We start from the raw sequence: 17,351 nt of genomic DNA, 5'->3' as shown, positions 1-17,351 counted from the left end.
TTCCTCACAGCTGGTTTGACCCCCGTGGGGGATGCTGCTGCTGCTGCTGTGTCAGCTCTGGGGCGCTCTCGTCGGGCGCTGGCAGATTGCCGGCAAGGAGAGTTCAGCGCCTGGGCCCAGGCTGGGCTGGCTGCAGCGGACGGCAGGCAGTGAACGACGCTGCTCACGACGGGAGCTGGCTTGGCTCCTGCGGGGGAAACTGAGGCACGGCACCACTCTGGTGGCAAGGGGGAGCAGGCCAGGGGGATCTGGCTTCTAGGCTCATGGCTGCTCCAGCTGCTGGGTATGGCTCGTGGCTATGTCCCAGGGTCTGGAACAGGCACTTGAGGTAGGGCAGGGCAACTCGAGGCAGCTTCTACAAGAGAGGTCCGAGTAGGCTTGAAAGCAAGGCAAGGCTTAAGCAAGGCTTAAAGCAAAGTTTGAAGCAAGGTTTGAACAAGGCAAAGGCGATTACCAGGTCAACCTCTATATACATCTGGCTCAACCTCTATATACAGCTGGCCAGTGACCTATTGGTCCAATGGGGCACTGAAGCTAGCCTGTAGCTGCCCGGTGGAAGGTGTTCTGCCAGGCTATAGCCATAAAAGGCAGAGACAAAGACCTTGTCTCTGGGGAGCAGTGGTCAGCTTCATGCTCTCACCCCAGATAAACAACTTGTTTACCAGGCAGGCAGGAGTCCTGTCCCCTTTGTTCTTTTTCCCTCATTGCCCTGTCTTTCTGCAGGAAGGAGGGGAGAGAAAGGGACCTTGTCTAGACATCTTAAGGCCTGTCTGGGTTTGTACTGGGCCATGTCATGGCCCTACCATGACACACCATCTATCCAATTGTGGTTTAGTTACAGGACCAGGTAACCATTTCCAAAACTGCCAACTCTATATTAACACCAGGATCTATAAATACTGCAGTCAGCCTCTGTCAGAATGAAACTGTGCCATTAAGATTTCTCAACCAAACCAAGTCCATGTCAAAGATTGGAACTTCAAAGCCACCATCCTGACTATTTGTAGAACGCACTGTTTGAACAGCAGGCTGCTTGTATCCCAACCTACTCCAGGCAAAAGGCTAAGCAAACAGATGGGCCTGTTATGTGCCCTGAAATTCCAGTCACTGCAAGCTCTGGCACATGGTCAAGTGAAGCATGAGATCCAGACTCATGGACTCTCCAGAAGAAATGCCTTATGTTCAGAACTGAGAGTTATTTACAGAAGCTTGTTGGCTGCTCTTATGCTGGAAACTTTCCATCATTAGTTGCCTAAGTATCTCCTGCCTCTTAATATATTCCTCCTGCTATATGAAGCATAGGTTCATCTCAGAAATCGTTGCCTGCAGCTGTGCCAGGCTAGTTTCAAAACACATAGAATCTCAGAATCATAGAATCATAGAATGGTCTGGCTTGGAAGGCACCTCCAAAGCTCATCCAGTCCAACCCCATCTGCAGTCAGCAGGGACATGCCCAACTAGATCAGGCTGCCCAGAGCTCTGCCCAGCCTCACCTTGATTATCTCCAGGGATGAGGCCTCAACCACCTCCCTGGGCAACCTGGTCCAGTGTTCTACCACCATCATAGTAAAGAACTTGTTCCTAGTATCCAATCTAAATCTGCTCTTCTCTGGTTTGAAGCCATTGTCCCTCATCCTGTCCCTGCAGGCCTTTGCAAACAGTCTCTCTCTACCCTTCCTGTAGGCCCCCTTCAGGTACTGGCAGGCTGCTATTAGGTCTCCCCAGAGCCTTCTCCTCTTCTCCAGGCTGAACACCTCCAGCTCCCAGCAAGACCATGACTATGACTAGTCAAAGCCCAAATCAGGATTGTAACAGCCCTCACCTTTGTCCAACACTGACTTTAGGATCTTCTGCAGAAGCAGTGTAGGCTGAGGTTTTCTTATCTGCCTCAGTTTCTATTCTTTTCTTTTTGACCAGTCAATTTAATAATAGGGGTTTTCTCAGGTATTTCATAGTTATTGCAGGGCTAACTTATCGTTTTCTGTGCCTGCCCTGAAAGTAAAGACAGCTCTCTCATTGTGATTCTTCCTATATTTTCTTCCTGGACCACTGTGCCAGCCTTAATGCTCCACTCCTGCTCATACACTTACCATGGAGCATTTTCCCATATGTGGCTTCCAAGCTGCCATCTTCTCCTCATTGCCCAGGGAGGTGGTTGAGGCTCCTTCCCTGGAGATATTCCAGGTGAGACTCAATGAGGCCCTGAGCAGTCTCATCTAGTGGGGATGTCCCTGCTGACTGTGGGGAGGTTGGACTGGATGACCTCTGGAGGTCCCTTCCAGCCTGGACCATTCTATGATTCCAAATCCCTCTTAAAAAGTGTCTTTTCCATTCTGCTTCACTACAAGCTTTCTGATGTTGAAATCTACTTTTTTTTCCTATGCAGTAATTTCCCCACTGTGGGCAGTTCCTCTTATATGTTTCCTAGACTGAAATGATGCACTTAGATCCAAACTGATAGAAATGGCACTTCAGCAAGACTCCACTCAGTGTGACTTTGGAGCACATCACTGTGTTATTTTGAACCAATGTTGTGTATTTGCCCCTCGTTTTTTGGTGTTTTTTTTTTTGTTTGTTTGTTTGTTTGTTTTTTTGTTTGTTTTTTTTTTTAACCTGGGCTTTGTATCTGTGGCAGTTTCAGGATGACACCTATGAAATTTTCCACAGATCTTGAGTAGAAAGTGATAGAATGTAAATAAATTACATTCATACATAAATACAATACAATGGGAAAATAAATGGTCTGATAACTAACATAAAGTTAGTTGTTTAAACTAACTTTCTCATCTCTTCACTCTAGCTGATACCAGCTGGTGGCTTTTGCTTGGCTGTTGTTGACCTTGGCTGCATCTGGGTCGAGGCAATCCCAAGCACAAATCCAGGCTGAGCAGGGACTGGCTGGAGAGCAGCCCTGAGGAGAGGGACTTGGGGGTTCTGGGGGATGAGAAGCTCACCAGGAGCTGTCAATGTGCACTTGCAGCCCAGAGAGCCAAGCAGAGCCTGGGCTGCAGCAAGAGAAGTGTGGCCAGCAGGGCCAGGGAGGGGATTCTCCCCCTCTGCTCCACTCTGTTGAGACCCCACCTGGAGCTCTGTGTCCAGCTCTGGAGCCTCTGTTACAGGAAGGATCTGGAGGTGCTGGAAGGTGTCCAGAGAAGGGCCATGAGGATGAGCAGAGGGCTGGAGCTGCTCTGCTATGAGGAGAGACTGAGGGAGCTGGGGCTGTTCAGTTTGCAGAAGAGAAGGCTCCAAGGTGACCTTCTTGTGGCCTTCCAGTATCTGAAGGGGGCTACAAGAAAGCTGGGGAGGGACTTTTTAGGATATCAGGGAGTGATAGGCCTGGGGGGAATGGAATAAAGCTGGAAGTGGGGAGATTCAGGCTGGAGGTGAGGAAGAAGTTCTTCCCCATGAGAGTGGTGAGAGCCTGGAATGGGTTGCCCAGGGAGGTGGTTGAGGCCCCATCCCTGGAGGTTTTTGCAGCCAGGCTGGATGAGGCTCTGGCCAGCCTGCTGTAGTGGGAGGTGTCCCTGGGCATTGCAGGGGGGTTGGAACTGGATGATCCTTGTGGTCCCTTCCAACCCTGACTGATTCTGTGATTCTGTGATTGTTTGTTGTGTCTAAGTGCTAACAAGTAACTCTCTGCTTGTCTCCACTTTTTCTTTCCCTTGCCCAGTGGTGGGGCAAGAGGGGGAAGGTATTGGTAGCCCTCTGAGTTTTTTCCAGGGGTGGTTTTGTGTTGTTTATAAATTGTAAATATCTGTAAATATTGTCTATTTTGCACATATTCATTGCGTTTTGTATTTCTAGATTGTAGTTTTGCTTGTAAATAGAGCTTCATTTGCTTCCATCCCACTGAGCTGGTCTAGCAAATTTTATTTTGCGGGGGTAATTCTCTCAGATTAGATGGGGGGTGTTGGAATTTCAACCCACCACGGTATCTGAAGAGTACAGCCATGGATTCTTTTATGAAGGATAACCATTCTTATACTCCATGAGCATGCCTGAAAGTATCACAGTATATTAGAGGTTGGAAGGGACCTCAAGAGATCATTGACTTATTTTTTGTTTTGCATGGCAGTTTGGAAGTGCCTCATGCTGGTACTGTCTTGATAGTTAGGATTTCTTTTCACACACACAGCAAAACGTTTTTCTCCTCCCATGTAGGGAATCACAGAATCAAAGAATGTTAGGGGTTGGAAGGGACCTCCAGAGATCATCCAGTCCAACACTCCCTGCCAAAAGCAGGATCACCCAGGGGAGTCTGCACAGGAATGCATCCAGGTGGGTTTGGAAAGTCTCCAGAGAAGGAGACTCCACAACCTCTCTGGGCAGCCTGCTCCAGGGCTCTGTCACCCTCACTGCAAAGAAGTTTCTCCTCATGTTGAGCTGAAATCTTCTCTGTTCAAGTTTGTATCCACTGTTCCTTGTCTGATTACTGTGCACCACCCAAAAGAGCCTGGCCCCCTCCACTTGACACCCACCCCTCAGCTATTGATAGACATTGATCAGATCCCCTCTCAGCCTTCTCTTCTCCAGACTAAACAGCCCCAGTACATGATTTCTTCATCAGTACCAGAGATGGGTGGTTCCAGGGAAGCTTATCTTTGGAGCCATTATTATGTTGTCTGCTTCTTTTCAGGACAACCAAAGGAAGAATTGAATGTCCCTTTGTTTATCTAGACCAATGTATGAATGTTATGAACCAAGGGGTTCAGGTGGGGAATTAAAACAATATAAATGTTGTTATGACTTCAGCAATCCCACCACCCACCTCACTTATAGACAAATTTAGGAAAAACCAAGTACTATTTGCAGGTTGGTTGCCCAGTTGCACAGTATCTCCCAGAGTACAGGACCAGGATCAGTATTTGAAAAATGATAGAATCCAAGAGCAGTATATTGCCCCCACTAAAGGTGTTCCCAGAGACTTAGGCAGGTTCCAAATATATTCACAAGGCTGGTTCCAGTTGTGAGTGGTCCTTTTGGTGTCTCTGTTTCTTGAGGAATCCTTCTCTACTGTTTACAAAGATTCCTATACTGAGGAATCTTTATATACTGTTTGCAAAGGCCTGCAGGGACAGGATGAGGGACAATGGCTTCAAACTAGAGCAGAGCAGATTGAGATTGGATGTTAGCAATAAGTTCTGCATCATCAACTGGAACAGGTTGCCCGGGGAGGTGATTGAGGCTCCATCCCTGGAGATATTCAAGGTGAGGCTCAAGGAGGCCCTGGGCAGCCTGATCTAATTGGGGATGTTCCTGCTGACTGCAGGGGGGTTGGACTGGATGAGCTTTGGAGGTCCCTTCTGTCCCAGACCAATCTATGATTCTGTGATTCTTCTGGACTGTGATGTGTGATCCACATGTGCCAGGGAGGAAATCCCAGGAAGAGCCCCTAGTGCTCTCTAGCAGACCCATTTTATATCAGCTCATGGCCCAAATTTCCTGTGTTGTAAGTGCCACAGATCACATCCCATACACCAGAAAAGTACAAGAAACTGACTGGCATCAGGTTCTGCAGCAGCCAGACAGCCCAGCAACTGCCCCCACTGCCGAACGCAGAATGTGCCGAGTGCCTACTTTGTTTTGGGTAATAGTTCTTAAACATTTCTATCTATCCAATGGAAGTGTTTAGAACAATCAGTATTTTGCTTTCTTACACCCAGTAGTGACTTATTTACACTCTTTCACTTTCTCTGTTTTGAACTTTGCAAGGAAAAAATTAAAAAGACAGTTTCAAACCATCACATCCAGGCTTGTGCTGGCACAGGGATCTGCCCCTGGTATGTGACCTGGGAGAAAGGGCCCAGGTGTCAGCTGGCATGGCCTTGCAAGGGGATAGATGCCTTCCTCTTTACCCTTTTCCCCACATTTCTGATTTTCAATCCCATCCTGACTCCATGAGGGAGGGAAAGGGTTTTGGGTGCATTGCCACCATGAAAGCCTAGCATGAAGGTGACTAACAAAGCACACCCTGTTAAAAAGGTGGGCTGAATGCAAGTGCAGGAAACCTGGCATTTCAGTTGCTTGCCACTGACTGAGTAATGTGGCTGTTCCTGAAACAGAAAGCCAGGAAGGGACACAGGAATATCTCAGTGCAATTTGACAGAGCCCTGAACGACCTGCTCTAGCTGACTTTGAGCAAGGATGTTGGACAACATGATCCCCAGGCACCCTCTCCAACCACAACCACTCTGGGGCTGTTTAGTCTGGAGAGGAGAAGACTGAGAGGGATCTAATCAATGTCTATCAATATCTGAGGAGTGGGTGTCAGGAAGGAAGGGACAGGGACAGCCTCTGCTCAATTGTGTCCTGGGATAGGACAAGGGGCAATGGATGGAAACTCCAGCACAGGAGGTTCCACCTCAACATGAGGAGGAACTTCTTCCCTGTGAGGGTCCCAGAGGCCTGGAACAGGCTGCCCAGAGAGGTTGTGGAGTCTCCTTCTCTGGAGCCTTTCCAGCCCTGTCTGGATGTGTTCCTGTGTGACCTGTGCTGGATTCCCTGCTCCTGCTCTGGCAGGGGGTTGGACTTGATGATCTTCAAAGGTGCCTTCCAACCCCTAACATCCTGTGAGCCTGTAATTGTATGAACTAAGACAGACATATTTTTTAAAATGTAAATGTATTGAACAAAATTAAATTGTGGATAATTGGAGAGAGGATAAAAGCAGCACATGCAAAAGAGAAAAGGTGTGTTTGAAGATCAGACTTAAAAATAGAAAGCAGCAGGAGTGAGATGTAAGTACTCAGGCAAAATCTTCCAGACCATAGGGTTTGTAGAAAAGGCTCTGTGAGAGAAGTTAACAGGAGGGGATCTGCTGGAGAGCAGCCCTGTGGAGAAGGACCTGGGAGTGCTGCTGGTGGACAACAAGTTCTGCATGGGACAGCAATGTGCCCTGGGGGCCAAGAAGGCCAATGGGGTCCTGGGGTGCATTCAGAGGAGTGCGTCCAGCAGAGCCAGGGAGGTTCTCCTCCCCCTCTACTCTGCCCTGCTGAGACCTCACCTGGAATATTGCATCCAGTTCTGGGCTCCCCAGTTCAAGAGGGACAGGGATCTGATGGAGAGAGTCCAAGGGAGGGCTGCAAGGATGCTGAAGGGACTGCAGCACTGCCTGGTGAGGAGAGGCTGAGAGCCCTGGGGCTGTGCAGTCTGGAGAGGAGAAGGCTGAGAGGGGATCTGATCAATGTCTATCAATAGCTGAGGGCTGGGGGTCAAGAGGGAGGGGACAGGCTCTGCTCAGTTGTGCCCTGGGATAGGACAAGGGGCAATGGATGGAAACTCCAGCACAGGAGGTTCCACCTCAACATGAGGCGGAACTTCTTCACTGTGAGGGTCCCAGAGCCCTGGAGCAGGCTGCCCAGAGAGGTTGTGGAGTCTCCTTCTCTGGAGCCTTTGCAGCCCTGTCTGGATGTGTTCCTGTGTGACCTGTGCTGGATTCTCTGGTCCTGCTCTGGCAGGGGGGGATAGAATTGAAGATCTCCAGAGGTCCCTTCCAATCCCTAACATCCTGCAAGCCTGTGAGCCTGTGAACAGTAACAGAACCATTTCCTTTCCCAGTCTATTTTTGTTCAAGGCCTGAAAATGGAGTTAGACCACATTGCTGTGGATAAGAATTTTCTCCATCCAAAGACAATGAGTATCACTATTTGTATCTGGTGGGTTGAAATTCCCTTCCCACATTAACAACACCAGACTAGCACAGCTTGGAAGCAAATGAGGCTGTATTTACAAACAAAAACTACAGTCTGCAATGGAATGCAATGAATATGTACAAATATACACTATTTACAAATATGTACAATTAACAGAAACAGCACAAAATCCTCCTGGCCAAAGCCAGGAAAGCTGTCCCTCTGCCTCCCCCTTCCCTGCCTTCCCCAGATCCCCCTTGGAAAAAGGAAGAAGACAAGAAGCAGAGAGTTTATTAGAACTTAGCTTTCAAGGTCAGTGTGCAGGTGTGTTAGCTCCAAAGCAAAGCCAGAAGAGAAAGGTAGAAGCACCCTGCTGGACTGCCCAGCAGAGAAACACCAGACAGACTGAACTCTGCTTTGAGTACTGGCTCTTGAAGGTTTCTATCTCCCCAATGGAAGTGTTTAGAGTAACCATTATTTTTCTCTCTTACACTCAACTGTGATTTATTTACATTCTTTTACTTTCCTGCTCAAACTCTGTGAAAAAGAAATTAAAGGCATAGACTGAAAACCACCTACAAACTGGCCCAGCCCAAGGCAACAGGCTCCACTCCTTTTGCCTCTAGGCATATCCTGGTTAGGGTGAGCTGAGGCCACTGCATGCAACGTGCTGGGGATTTTTTTACCACCATGCTCAAGTAGCCACAGAAATTGCCACGACTGGAGTGATAAATACCTGCAGTGTTGTCAGCTCAGCTGGTTGGCATCAAATTGAAGTCAGTGTGGGCCACACTTTTTGTCCTCTAGTTTAAAAAAAAAAAAAAAAAATCAAAGGAAGAGTTATTATAAATAAACCCTTGCCTGCAGGCTTTCTCTTCCAATTTGGTTGTGCAGTGTCAGGGAAATCCTTCATGATAAAGATGATTTTACCTTCAGGAAGCTATGAAACATTTTAGTTTGCCAAAAGTTTTGTTTTGCCTAAAACAACAGCACCAGGGCTTAGTGAATTTATTTCTTTTATAAGCCTGGTGCTGACAGGAAAAAAAAAAGAAAAAAAAAAAAGACATAGAGCAAAAAGGGAAGAGATAGGAGGGAGGGAAATAAATCTGTGAGGATGTATAGCCACTTGCTACTGAACATGCAGCTTCATTCTGCCTCTGTGTTTTTAAATGGTCAGTTTATTCCATTGGAACCTTTTAAAATCCTGCCTCTGCCACATCCACCTGGGTCATCTCATCATTAACAGAAGCACAGAATTGTGAGGGTTGTGAGGATCCTCAAGGATCATCCAGTTCCAGCCCCTCTGCCATACACAAGGTGGGAGATGTGGTGGTACTGAAGGAAGCTCTGACACTGTCTGCCACAAGAAGCTCCTGGCAAAGCTGGGAGGTCATGGCTTGGACAGATTCACTCTGAAATGGGTCAAGAACTGGCTGGAGGGCCTGGCCCAGAGAGTGGTGGTGAATGGTGCCACATCCAGTTGGCAACCAGTCACTGGTGGTGTCCCCCAGGGATCAGTGCTGGGCCCCATCCTGTTCAATATCTTTATTGATGATCTGGATGAGGGAATTGAGTCCATCATCAGTAAATTTGCAGATGACACCAAGTTGGGAGCAGGAGTTGATCTGTTGGAGGGTAGGAGGGTCCTGCAGAGGGACCTTGACAAGCTGGATGGGTGGGCAGAGGCCAAGGGGATGAGATTGAACAAGGCTAAGTGCCAGGTTCTACACTTTGGCTGGATGTGAGGAGGAAGTTCTTCACAGAGAGAGAGATTTGCCATTGGAATGTGCTGCCCAGGGAGGTGGTGGAGTCACCATCACTGGAGATGTTCAAGAGGAGCCTGGATGAGGCACTTAGTGCCATGGTCTGGTTGATTGGATAGGGCTGGGTGATAGGTTGGACTGGATGATCTTGGAGGTCTCTTCCAACCTGGTTGATTCTATGATTCTATGACACCAAGTACTGGGGGACCTTTAAAAACAATTTTTTTCTCCAAATGGCTTTTAAGCCATTCAGAAAATTTGGCCCCGAAATGTGTCCTCCCTGTCCAAGGAACTTGAAGATCTGGGGTCACAGGCAGAGATGTGAAACCAGGCAGTCTCAAAAGAAAATAGACACATGAAGTCCCAGGGTTTGAACCAGCTTAGGAAAAAAAAAAAAGACACCAAAACCAACCAATGCCCACTCATCCCATCCATGGTAGTTAGCTTTCTCAGGTAAGAATGAGATTGAAAAGTTCCTCTAATAAAGGAAAAAAGCAGCTGTGATGGTTTGAAACTGTCTTTTTAATTTTTCCTTGCAAAGTTCAGAACAGAGAAAGTGAAAGAATGTAAATAAGTCACTATTGGGTGTAAGAAAGCAAAATAACGATTGTTCTAAACACTTCCATTGGATAGATAGAAATGTTTAAGAACTATTACCCAAAACAAAGTAGGCATTCTGCACATTCTGCGTTCGGCAGTGGGGGCAGTTGCTGGGCTGTCTGGCTGCTGTTTCTTCTTCTCTTCTGGCTGAAGATAACACACTGACCTTGGCAGCTAAGTTAACAACTTTCTGCTTAACTAAACTCTGCTTCTCTGTCCAGGGGGGTCTGGGGGGGAAGCTCCTGGGAGAGAGAGGCCCCTTTGGGAGGGTCCCCTTGGGGGGAAGCAAAGGGAGATCGGTTGTGCTTTTTCTGTTGATTGTATATATATGTGAATGTTGTGAATTTTGTATATTTGTATATATTCATTGCATTTCATTGTAGATTTTAGACTCTGCTTGTAAATACAGCTTTTCATTTGCTTCCAGACTGAGCTAGCCTGGTTATTGTTGGTGGGGGGGGAATTTCAGCTCACACCGACACACTTTTTATTTTTGGCGCTCCAACTCGGGGCTCGATTGCTTGTGATTTATTTCTGCTCAGATTAGGAAGCAAAATGAAGCTGTTTTGCATTTTGAGTAATTTTATTTCATCTATTATCAGTGTGATTGTTTACAGATGGGCTGTTTCCTGCATGATAAACAAGATTGTGAGATATGTGGCATATAAGTAATTTCTTTGGGTTAAGAACAAGTTACTGAATGTTGGTGAATTCTGTTGTGGTCTTATTGGGCTAAGAAGCTATGGTAACTCAACTATGAATCTGCTAGCAGACACATTTGAGTTTGTTACTCCTCTTACAACTACAGAGGTAGTCCAAGCGATGGGTCTGGGACCTGTCCGAACTGGTCCAGACATTAAGAACATTCTGTACACGGCCGCGAGTGACAATGGTCTAACCTGGTGCTTATGGCAAAGAGCTCCAGGGGAGACACGAGGACGTCCTCTTGGTTTCTGGGGTCGTGGCTACAGAGGCTCAGAGGCAAACTACACTCCAACAGAGAAAGAGATTTTAGCTGCTTATGAAGGAGTGAAAGCTGCTTCTGAAGTGATTGGAACTGAGTCACAACTTCTTCTAGCTCCTAGATTGCCAGTTCTGAATTGGATGTTCAAAGGCAAAGGTTCTTCACCACATCATGCAACAGATGCTACCTGGTCTAAGTGGATGGCTCTGATAACACAGCGAGCTCGAATGGGAAATCTCGAAAGGCCTGGTTTGGTGGAGGTGATCACAAACTGGCCAGAAGGCACAAGCTGTGCTAAACCTCCAGAGGAGAGAGTAACTCGTGCAGAGGAAGCTCCTCCTTACAGTGATCTGTCTGATGATGAAAAGAGATATGCTTTGTTCACAGACGGTTCCTGTCGTCTTGTTGGGAACAAGCGGAGATGGAAATCTGCAGTGTGGAGCCCAACGCGCAGGGTTGCAGAAGCGAGAGATGGAGAAGGAGAATCCAGTCAGTTTGCAGAGGTAAAAGCTGTCCAGCTAGCTCTTAACATAGCTGAACGTGAGAGATGGCCAAAGCTTTATCTCTACACCGACTCGTGGATGGTAGCCAATACCTTGTGGGGTTGGCTGAAAGACTGGAAGAAGAATGGCTGGCAGAGGAAAGGAAAGCCAATCTGGGCTGCAGATCTGTGGCAAGACATTGCTGCTCGCATTGAGAGAATCCCAGTGAAAGTGAGACACATCGATGCTCACATTCCTAAGAGCAAAGCTACTGAGGAACAACACCACAACCATCAGGCAGATCTAGCTGCAAGAGTTTCCCAGGTGGACACAAACTCTGATCCTGATCTTGACTGGAAACACCGAGGTGAGCTGTTCTTAGCCCGGTGGGCCCATGACTCGTCAGGACATCAAGGCAGAGATGCAACCTACCGATGGGCTCGTGACAGATCCATTGACATTTCCATGGATGCTATCACACAAGTCATCCATGACTGTGACATTTGTGCTGCTATTAAGCAGGCAAAGCGGATCAAGCCCTTGTGGTACGGTGACTGATGGTCCAAGTACAAGTACGGTGAAGCCTGGCAGATTGACTACATCACTCTACCTCGTTCTCCATCTGGTAAGCAGTATGTGCTGACTATGGTAGAGGCAAGCACTGGATGGCTGGAAACTTATCCAGTTCCTCATGCAACTGCACGTAACACCATTCTTGGCCTGGAGAGACAAATCCTGTGGAGACACGGAACTCCAGAGAGGATTGAGTCGGACAACGGAACTCACTTCAAGAACAATCTTGTAAAAAACTGGGCCAAAGAGCACGGCATCGAGTGGATATTCCACATTCCCTACTATGCACCAGCTGCAGGGAAGATCGAACGCTACAACGGTTTGCTGAAAACCACTCTCAAAGCCATGGGGGGTGGATCTTTGAAAAACTGGGAGAAACATTTAGCACAAGCAACCTGGTTGGTGAATAGTAGAGGTTCAGTGAATCGAGCTGGACCTGCCCAATCAGATTTGTTGCGAAAGGAAGAAGGTGATAGAGTTCCTGTTATCAGAGAAAAGAATCTGTTAGGCAAAACTGTTTGGGTATTTTCTCCTTCAGGAGAGGCCAAACCTGTCCGAGGGGTGGTTTCTGCTGAAGGTCCTGGTCACACCTATTGGGTGATGCAAGAAAATGGTGAAATTCAGTGTATTCCACAAAGAAATCTAACTTTGGCTGAGAGAGGTTAAATTCAGAGTGTTGCACAGATACAGCATCGCGCCCAAGAGGAGAGTTCATGAGATCTACGGTGCACGAACCCTGAGAGCCCTGAGTCACCTGAGAGTCCCTGTTCCTTCCTTCGCTCCATCTGCGAGGAAACAAGCTGTTTGCTGTTTTTCCTGTGATTTGACTCTTTTGAATCATCTACATCTGAGATAGCCGGAATGGACTATGGTCTTTATTCACCTAGTGTTGTAGATATTATTTTAGATTAGATAAATGATAGTAGCAGCCAATGGAATTGTTTAGAAGGGGTGGACTGTGATGGTTTGAAACTGTCTTTTTAATTTTTCCTTGCAAAGTTCAGAACAGAGAAAGTGAAAGAATGTAAATAAGTCACTATTGGGTGTAAGAAAGCAAAATAACGATTGTTCTAAACACTTCCATTGGATAGATAGAAATGTTTAAGAACTATTACCCAAAACAAAGTAGGCACTCTGCACATTCTGCGTTCAGCAGTGGGGGCAGTTGCTGGGCTGTCTGGCTGCTGTTTCTTCTTCTCTTCTGGCTGAAGATAACACACACTGACCTTGGCAGCTAAGTTAACAACTTTCTGCTTAACTAACTCTGCTTCTCTGTCCAGGGGGGTCTGGGGGGGGAAGCTCCTGGGAGAGAGAGGCCCCTTTGGGAGGGTCCCCTTGGGGGGAAGCAAAGGGAGATCGAGTGTGCTCTTTCTGTTGATTGTATATATTTGTGAATGTTGTGAATTTTGTATATTTGTACATATTCATTGCATTTCATTGTAGATTTTAGACTCTGCTTGTAAATACAGCTTTTCATTTGCTTCCAGACTGAGCTAGCCTGGTTATTGTTGGTGGGGGGGGAATTTCAGCTCACACCGACACAGCAGCCCAAGTTTTTAAGTGTGTAAGGGACTAAGGATTTTACTGTTAACCTATAGTAGTGGTTCCTTTTGTTGTGCTGAAGAAATTCTCATTTTAGGGACAGGAGAAACTGCTGGGACCTTATTCTAGGGCTTCTGAGGAACAGAGACTATGTAAGGCTTCTCTGTGTGATGGAAATTCCTGATTTATTTCATTGTGATTTTATTGTCAGACATCTGAATGAGCAAAGATTTTAATTCACAGAATCACAGAAGTGTCAGGGTTGGAAGAGACCTCAAGGATCATCCAGTCCCAACCCCCCTGCCATGGCCAGAGACACCTCACACTACAGCAGGTTGCTCACAGCCACCTCCAGCCTGGCTGCAAAAACCTCCAGGGATGAGGCTTCCACCACCTCCCTGGGAAACCTGTGCCAGTGTCTCACCACCCTCATGGGGAAGAATTTCTTCCTAACATCCAATCTGAATCTCCCCACTTCTAGTTTTGCTCCATTCCCCCCAGTCCTATCTCTTCCTGACACCCTCAAAAGTCCCTCCCCAACTTTCTTGTAGCCCCCTTCAAATACTGGAAGGCCACAAGAAGGTCTCCTCAAAGCCTTCTCTTCTCCACACTGCACAACCCCAACTCTCTCAGGCTGTCTCCATAGCAGAGCAGCTCCAGCCCTCTGCTCATCCTCATGGCCCTTTTCTGGACACCTTCCAGCACCTCCAGATCCTTGTTGTAACAGAGGCTCCAGAACTGGATACAGTGCTCCAGGTGTGGTCTCAGCAGAGTGGAGCAGAGGGGGAGAATCCCCTCCCTGGCCCTGCTGGCCACACTTCTCTTGCTGCAGCCCAGGCTCTGCTTGGCTTTCTGGGCTGCAAGTGCTCACTGCTGGCTCACAGGGGGTTGGAATTTGGTGATCCTTCATGTCCCTTTCAACCCTGACAATTCTGTGATTCTGTATATGAATTATTCCCTTTCCAGTGTTAATAATAATTTATATTAAGAAGAATCCACCAAAATGTCTGTGATTTTTGTTTGTGTTTTTTGTTTTCTTCACAGTCCTTACATGGTGTTGCAGTTCCTACTGTTCCAGAGCTACCACTCTTCTACACTCCCATCGACTTAGTAGACATCAGTGTAGAAATGGTTGGCCTGAAGTTTCCCAATCCTTTTGGCCTTGCAAGTGCAACCCCTGCTACTAGTTCTTCAATGATTCGAAGAGCATTTGAAGCTGGATGGGGCTTTGCTGTCACTAAAACCTTCTCCCTGGATAAGGTGAGGAAAGATTTTAAGATACATTTTGCAGGCAACCTTTTCTTTGCATGTTTGAAGAAGCTGAGTCTTTTGGGAATGGTGCTGTGAAATCTAGCTAACAAAAGATATCAGAGAAGGGTATGGTACAGTCAGTAATGCTTTGGCTTGATGCCACTTGCTGCTGTAGGCTTCTGAACCTGAAAAGTGTGCTGAAGTGTTAATTATTATGGAGAATAAATCTGATGAGGAGTGGCTGAGGGAGCTGGGAATGGTTAGTTTGGAAAAGAGGAGGCTGAGGGGAGACCTCTGATGTCAACAGCTACCTGAAAGGACCTTGTGGAGAGGTTGGTGCTGGTCTCTTCTCACAGGTCATTAGTGATAGAACAAGAGGGAATGGCCTCAGGCTGTGACTGGGTAGGGTTAGACTGGACATTAGGAAGAATTTTTTCCCAGCAAGAGTGTTCAGGCATTGGAATGTGCTGCCCAGGGAGGTGGTGGAATCCCCAAGCCTGGATGTGTTTCAAGGTGGTTTGGATGTGGTGCTTGGGGCTGTGGTTTAGGGGTGAGCCTTGTAGAGTAGGGTTCAATGGTTGGTCTTGGTCATCCTGAGGGTCTTTTCCAACCTGAATGTTTCTGTGATTATTTCTGTGATTGTGTAGGTCAGCCAGCCTGGGGGGATCCACCACTGCAGTGTAAAGGTGGTTTCTGCTGGCTTTTATTCTTCCGTCTTCTTCCACAACCTTTTCATATTAGCCAACCAGTAAAGGCAGCAGTCTTTTTTAAATATACTGCAGTGCAAATGTTTGCTGTGAGGGATCAGAATGCAAAGGGAATGAGTAACAGCTTCATCACACAACTCAAGGAAGGCAGCTTCTGTTCCAAGGACTGCCAAGATAAGACATTGAAATGAAGTTGTGGTTGCAATGTGAGGCTGTGGGTGTAAGCCTGAAGCTGGGTGGGGAGTGGAAGAGAAAAGTGGAGGCAGCATGAACCAAGCCAATGAAGGGAGGAGTAGTTCTGCTGAAAGTTATAGTTGTGGTGGCTTTCCCAGAGTCCAAAAGCCCAAATGGAACAGATTTAGGTTGCCTCTCCCTTTTTCCCAACAGAGAAAAGCAAATTAGGCAGGAGGAGAAAAGAGAGATAAAATCATGAAAGAAACAATCTTGCATCAAAAAAAAAAAAGGTAAGTTTAACAACATATAAAAGGCATCGGAGTAAAATGAAGGTTACAAAGGTATAAGGAAAAAGGGTAAATAAAAATATATACAAAGCCAGGCCCAGCTGGCAAAGGATTCTCTGGCTGCAAGGTGCATTCTCTTCAGATGCAGTCCTTGGGTGTCTGGAACAGCATGGACCAGGCCCTACCACATGGTTACAGCAACAGCAGGGAGCAGCAAGAGCTCTGCTGGGCAGGCGAGGGCAAGAGTGAGAGAGAGAGAAAGAGGAAATACCTCCCCTTAAAAACGGTTGTGGACAGGAAGTGGGAGTGGAATAGACTTTGACCTGGGGACCCCTACCCTGGGAGGTGGGGGGCAAGTCTCTGCCCACCTGGGTCAGGTTTCTTTGTCCACCTGGGGGCTAGGTTCTTTTCAGCTCACCCCCTCCTAGGCTGGGTGTAACCTGGCACAGTGGTACAGTGACATTAACCTTTAGTAACATGTAGAGGAAGAGAAAGGAGTTAGAATTAAGTCTTTAAGGTTATGGCTCAATGTGGCACCTAAAATAAAGCATTTTGTGTAGATTTAAAGTGTGCAGCTACATTCAAAATGGCATAATTACAGTGAGGAAGAAGTTTTGAGAGTGAAAGGAAACAACAGTTTTGATAAATCTATTGCAGAGAAAATAAACAGGATGTAGTCTGGGATGTAGGTGTAGTTTGACTTGTGGAGTGAGGAAGAAGATCAAAGGTAAATCTCTGGACAAAGGCCTGAGTATCAGTGTGAAATGATTCACGATGTGTAATGGCAGGTGATGGTTTTACAAACTGTGTCTTTAATTTTTGTTCACAAAGTTCGAGCAGAGAAAGTGAAAAGATGTAAATAAATCACTGTTGGGTGTAAGAAAGCAAAATAATAATTATTCTGAACACTTCAAGAGAGAGAAATGTTTAAGAATCAGTACTCAAAACAAAGTCACTCAAGTCTCGCCTTGCTCTGCTTCTTTCTGCTTCTCTTTCTGCTTTTCTTTCTGCCTTTGGAAGATAACACTCACCCCTGCATACTGACCTTGACAAGCTAAGTCTAACATCCTCTCAGCTTCTTGGCTCTCTCTCTGCCTTCTGCCAGGAGGGTCGGGGGGAGTCCTTCTGGCTGGGGGGGGAGGCCCCTTGGGGAAGAAGCACAGCCCCTCGAGGGGGGCCCAAGGGGCTTTGTTGTGGTTTTCTGTTGACTGTACCTATTTGTACATGTTGTGTATAGTGTCTGTTTGTACACATTCATTGCATTTCATCCTAGATTATAGCTTTGCCTGTAAATCCAGCTTCATTTGCTCCCAGACTGAGCTAGCCTGGCTATTGTCAGTGTGGGAGGGGGGTTCCAGCTCTCACACTGTGACATGG

The 17,351-nt window shown here is 46.9% G+C and overlaps 1 protein-coding gene across 1 annotated transcript in view; it reads left to right on the top strand.

The window, feature by feature from the left end:
- The window catches only part of DPYD (dihydropyrimidine dehydrogenase), a 605,351-nt gene that overhangs the window by 277,108 nt on the left and 310,892 nt on the right, over positions 1–17,351 (top strand). The window contains exon 13 of the mRNA XM_054384577.1: positions 14,600–14,815. Within this exon, the coding sequence (XP_054240552.1) occupies positions 14,600–14,815 (216 nt within the window). The remainder of the gene's footprint in view (positions 1–14,599; positions 14,816–17,351) is intronic.

This window comes from Indicator indicator, chromosome 10 (genome assembly GCF_027791375.1).
Source record: "Indicator indicator isolate 239-I01 chromosome 10, UM_Iind_1.1, whole genome shotgun sequence".
NCBI lineage: Eukaryota > Metazoa > Chordata > Aves > Piciformes > Indicatoridae > Indicator > Indicator indicator.
Note: the sequence above shows the minus strand (reverse complement) of the source record. Positions and strands in the feature narration are given on the sequence as shown.